General features: G+C 39.6%; 1 protein-coding gene across 1 annotated transcript; it reads left to right on the forward strand.

The window, feature by feature from the left end:
• The first annotated feature begins 2,772 nt into the window (after positions 1-2,772).
• LOC116036693 (trace amine-associated receptor 13c-like) lies at positions 2,773-4,180 on the forward strand. Its single transcript, XM_036004000.1, has 2 exons — positions 2,773-3,076; positions 3,329-4,180. Exons 1-2 carry the CDS (start codon positions 2,910-2,912, stop codon positions 4,143-4,145), a joined length of 984 nt encoding a protein of 327 aa, XP_035859893.1. The 5' UTR covers positions 2,773-2,909; the 3' UTR covers positions 4,146-4,180.
• The last annotated feature ends 1,820 nt before the right edge of the window (positions 4,181-6,000 follow it).

Genomic DNA, 6,000 nt, shown 5'->3' on the forward strand with positions numbered 1-6,000 from the left:
CACCATATACTGTTTCTAGTAATCACCCAGTTTAATGTAAGCTTTAAATTAACACATGTATGACACTTACGAGTCTTTTTTCCTATGTAATATTTTGTTCTTTGTGATAGGAAACATTTCAGCCCAACAAAAGAGCTACTAAAGCTCTGTATTTATGTCTCTGTTTGGTCAAAGAATCATCTCTGTGATGTGTGACCATTTTGTTACAAACATAAATTACTGGCCTGCTGGGCTGCTGTTTCACTGAGAGAAAAGATGTCCCTGAACAGACACACTTCCATGTGTATGTATGTTTCCAGTATAGAAAAAAATCCACTGTTTTTTCTGATTAAACTGTCAGTACAAAAACATCATCTTCCTTTTGAGCATAGGAAAAAAAGTTGTTTTAATCACTTCCGTTTAGTGTCATTCATATTTGATCCCTGTATAACATCTCGTGTCTCTTGTCTCTATGACAGAATCATTCAAAGCACTATGAAGTCCTTTTAGGCAAGAAGTTAAACAACAGATTATCTGAAAAGACAGGATTATCTACAGTTCATCAAATAATCGCAGCTACATTTCCAGGGAAACATGTACAGTTTGATCATATGACAGAGAAAATTAATGTTCTACAAACTACTATGTGAAACCTGATGGGTTGCACTTTAAATCAGATTTGTCATTCATTCTATTCAACATAGCATGGTGATTTGTTGTAAAGCAGCATGAAATATGATAATAAATTACACTTATTAATAATGTAACGTCATGTCTTGTTATTGAATTTTTACACTAAGTGATGTGATTTGGACTGGTCAACAAAAATTACAAGAGATAATAATGTCCTGGGGAAAACTCCATAAAAATTAAAACTTCAGTAACAGTCAAAGCTAACAACAGGGTGTTGGGGGGGTGAGAGTTTAAGTGATGGAGTGGAGCAGCAACAGATATGTAATAGCAGATGAATTTTGTGTAGAAAGTAAAACCACCCAGGGACCTCTGCATCATCCAGATAGACAAAGACCCATTTGTTGACTGTGTCTCTAAGGTTTTCAAGCCTGCAGGGCATTGATCAGAGTCAGAGACACAACCAGACACTCTTCATGGCCACTGGGGGGGTTAAAGGCTATTTTCCAAGTGTGCCAAAATCTCACTAAGTGATGACCATTTCTGATGTGTGAAGCAGCATTTAGTCTGTAGAAAACACAGCCCTCTCATTCATTTAAATGGGCCACTCTGTTAAATCAGCAGGACTTCATTTAAAAACATCAACAACAACAAAAACAACAGTGTCACGTAATGTGACGTCATCCAGAAAGGTGGTGTCTGGGGTTAAGGTCAGGTGAAATGCCTGTATGGCTGGTGGCCAATTAAGTTCATTTCAGGCCCAACTTAAACCATATGGTATTAAAAAGAAAAACTGCATTAAAACAAAGTAGTCTTCTGCAAGTTTGGCAAAGTTTGTGTTAATTACAGTGCGGATCGGGACGCATTTTTCTTTCTGAGCCAGGCCCGTGTCCGATAAAGCAGTAACCGAACTTGGCCGACAGGAATTAAGATATTTATGTTCAAGCCCGACCCGACCCTGACACAGTTAAAATCTCTTTTTTTTTCTCACATTAATGACACATGTACGTTTGTTTGTGTGGAAAGCTTTTATTAAGCAACTGTAGGAAGGAATTCAGAAATGTCAACAGATGAGGCATCAGCACACACGGGGCAACAAGCCTACACACCTACACACATAATAAGCTGTTTTAAATTTAAAATGCTCAATGCCTTATCGCGCTGATGTGACTGAGCCCGACCAGAACCCCAACATCATTTCAAAATATCTGTCCGAACCGTATCCATCCTCTAGTGTGAATGCTACAGTATGGCGCCTTCAGTCTCTGGGTGAGCTGTTCAAAATCGTCACGGCTTGTGACGTCACAAGCCGAAGCGAGCAGGCTAACCGCAACCATTAGCTCGTAGCTTTAGCGTTAGCATGCTAACGCTAATGCTAGCATGCTAACGCTAGCATGCTAATGCTAGCATGCTACCTAATTCTCAATAGCAAAGCACTGCTACAACACACACAAGTTCACCATAATCTCCAAAAGAGCTACTTCCATGTGCGCCCTCATTTAGAAGTCTCCCAGCTAATCCTGCCTTGTAACTGACCGAAGTTGTAGAAACAGCCTTTCTTTTACTGTCTATGGAGCTATCTAGCTGACATGATCTACATCTGAGCTACTGCACATGTGCGAGTGCAGCAGTGAGAGAGAGCGGTGCAGTACAACTAAAATATGGTGTTTTTTGAAAATTAAACCATGTAAACCTATTCTGGTACAACCTTAAAATACAATTATGAACCTGAAAATGAGCATAATATGGCTGCTTTAAACTTTTTAAGTGGTGTTTTCTTTTCTGTGATGCAAATGTTTTTCTAAAACAAGTTCCTTCCCAAGACTATTTTACAGAGCCACCATCGCTGCATCCAGACCTTAGCGGTTCCCGAAACAATTGTGATTGTTTAAAGAAATGCAAACAACCCAGAGCATTTTTTTCTCCTATCCAAGAATGTATCAGTGATGTAGCCAGACTTTACTCCACAAGGCTGTAGAGATAGAGCAGGCAATGCAAGACTTCTCTTTAAGAAACTTTTCAAGGAATGTGTAGGACATTAATAGGACAAAGGAAAGGAAACAAGGGTAAAGAATAACAATGGAGAGGTTGGATAGAGAGACAGTGAGAAAGGCAGGGTTACAGAGAGGGTGATGAAGATGAGTGTGGGATGTGCAGAGTGAGGAAGGAGGAGCATCAGAGTCCAACAGGGACTGAGAGTGAGGAGGGGATGAAGAGAATGTGAGAGAGATAAATCAGTTACATGACTCAGGTTAGTTCAGAAAGCTGCCAGAGCTGCAGCTATCTGCAGATCTCTGCAGATGGAGGTTGAGGACAGAGCCCAGCTCTGCTTTCCACAGTTCCCAAACACCTCCTGCAGAAAGCCCTTGTCTCCTTGGCCCCAAACAGTTACCATTATGCTGTACTCCATCTCTCTGATCACTGTGGCTCTCGACCTGCTCATCATCATCTCTATCTCCCACTTCAGGCAAATATTAACTTCTTTGCTTCTCTCTACAGGATATGTAACTTAAAAATGTGAACAGCTGCTGTATATTTAGAAGAATTGTCTTTGAGCTACAGCTGAATAATGTTGCTCTAAATGTCTGACTTTGATGCCAGAGACTATATTAATAATTTTTACTAATATTCAAACTCATATGCATTTTTATTTTGATAACTTGTTTGGGTTGTTTTGTCATTCTTGTTGGTGTAATGGTGCTTTTCTCTTTCCCTCCAGGCAGCTCCACACACCCACCAACATCCTCCTCCTCTCTCTGGCTGTCTCAGACTTTCTAGTGGGCCTCGTAGTGATGCCGGGAGAAATCCTCCGAAAATCATCCTGCTGGTTTCTTGGTGACTTTGTGTGTGCTATGTACATTTTTTTTTCAGTCATCATTCCCACATCCTCAATAGGTGACATGGTGCTCATATCAGTTGACCGTTATGTGGCTATTTGTGACCCTCTGCATTACTCCACCAGGATCACTGACAACAGAGTTAAACTCTGTGTTTGTCTGTGTTGGTTCTGTTCTGTTTCCTACAGCTTTCTCTTTGTTAAGGATGAACTGACTCAACCGGGGTGGTTTAATTCCTGCTACGGAGAATGTGTGTTGGTCATTGACTTTGTTTTAGGAGGTGTAGATGTTGTTTTGTCCTTTCTTGTTCCAGTTACTGTCATAATAGCTCTGTATCTGAGAATATTTGCCGTGGCTGTGTCTCAGGCTCGTGCCATGCGCTCTCACATTACAGCTGTCACACTCCAGCTTTCAGTGACTCCAAAGGCAAAGAAATCAGAGCTGAAAGCAGCCAGGAATCTTGGTGTTCTTGTAGCTGTTTTTCTAATATGTTTCTGCCCATATTACTCTGTCTCTCTTGCAGGTGACAGCTTGGTCAGTGCTTCATCTGCATCCTATGTTCTCTTTGTGTACTATTCTAACTCTTGTCTAAACCCTGTGATCTATGCCTTGTTTTACCCCTGGTTTAGAAAAGCAGTTAAACTCATTATTACTCTTCAGATCCTGCAGCCTGGCTCCTGTGAGACCAACATGCTGTAGAGAGACTGTGGAGGGACTCAGATCAGACTTGGTCTAAGGATTAAATTAATTAATATGTTAATTATGTTTTCTGTGCTTTCCAGTGAGTGAGTTAACAAATACAGAAAGTGAACATATGCTTCTAAAGTCTAAATTGTGTATGATCAACAAATGAAAGGCCTGTCCTTCAGCTTTATCTTGCTGTGTATGTTGTCTCTCTGATGCTGCTGCATTTAAGAGTCATAAGCACCATATACTGTTTCTAGTAATCACCCAGTTTAATGCAAGCTTTAAATTAACACATGTATGACACTTATGAGTCTTTTTTTCCTATGTAATATTTTGTTCTTTGTGATAGGAAACATTTCAGCCCAACAACAAAAGAGCTACTAAAGCTTTGTATTTATGTCTATATGTTTGGTCAAAGCATCATCTCTGTGATGTGTGACCATTTTGTTACAAACAGAAATTACAGGCCTGCTGGGCTGCTGTTTCACTGAGAGAAAAGATGTCCCTGAACAGACACACTTCCATGTGTATGTATGTTTCCAGTACAGAAAAAAATCCACTGTTTTTTTCTGATAAAACTGTCAGTACAAAAACATCTTCCCTTTGAGCTTAAGAAAAAAAGTTGTTTTAATCACTTCCGTTTAGTGTCATTCATATTTGATCCCTGTATAACATCTCGTGTCTCTTGTCTCTATGACAGAATTATTCAAAGCACTATGAAGTCCTTTTAGGCAAGAAGTTAAACAACAGATTATCTGAAAAGACAGGATTATCTACAGTTCATCAAATAATCGCAGCTACATTTCCAGGGAAACATGTACAGTGTAATTATATGACTTCATATGAAAATGAATGTTCTACAAAATGTGAAACCTGATGGGTTGCAATTTAAATCAGATTTGACATTCATTCTATTCAACATAGCATGGTGATTTGTTGTAAAGTAGCATGAAAAATGATAATAAATTAGACTAAAATTAAAAAACAATGGGACGTCATGTCTTTTTATAGATTTTTACACTAAGTGATGTGATTTGGACTGGTCAACAAAAATGACAAGAGACAATAATGGCCTGGGGAAAACTCCATTAAAAAGAAAAACTACAGTAACAATCAAAGCTAACAACAGGGTGGGGGGGGGTGAGAGGTTGAGTGATGGAGTGGAGCAGCAACAGATGTGTAATAGCAGAATTTGCTGAATGCTGCACATGTGTTGTCAAATTAATGAAGATGTTTTCTTAATTTGCTTGTGTTTTCTTAAGTTGCAGGGCGTCTGCCCCTGTCAGCCACCGTAGTTTAGGCACAAAAACCTAACTTTAGAAAAAGATTGTGTCGATTTCTGTTTACTTTTACTTGAATATTTCATTTAGTCTCCATTTCCCTATCCTTCAAAGGAGGACGAAGGAAGTCAAACAAGACAACAAACAAGACACGACACATAGGAATTTCTAGTAGGCAGTAGATGTAGAAGGTGCAGAAACTCTCCAGTCACTTTATTGTCTAGTCAATGTATGCTTTATTGTCTATTTTAAAGATATTAGTTGTGCTTCAAGTGTTTGACGTAGGACGATGATGGCATGTGGCTACAAGTTGCTCATCAGGATCTGGAAATCAACTTGCCAGCTTCTTCTGCCAACACTGCTAACATCCTACTGACTCAGCTGGCTCAACTTTTCAAATTTAAACACAGATTAGATCAAGCTAGCAAGACCATAGACCTATACTACGAATCCAGATCAAGATGCCCTGGATTTATTTCAGTTACCCGGCTTCACTAACCCTAACAACCGCAGTCCCACGTAATCTGTGTCACGACGGTGGTTAACAACTAGTTCAATCAACCCAGGGCTTCCCAATCCAGCAACGC

This window comes from Sander lucioperca, chromosome 8 (genome assembly GCF_008315115.2).
Source record: "Sander lucioperca isolate FBNREF2018 chromosome 8, SLUC_FBN_1.2, whole genome shotgun sequence".
Classification (NCBI taxonomy): Eukaryota; Metazoa; Chordata; class Actinopteri; order Perciformes; family Percidae; genus Sander; species Sander lucioperca.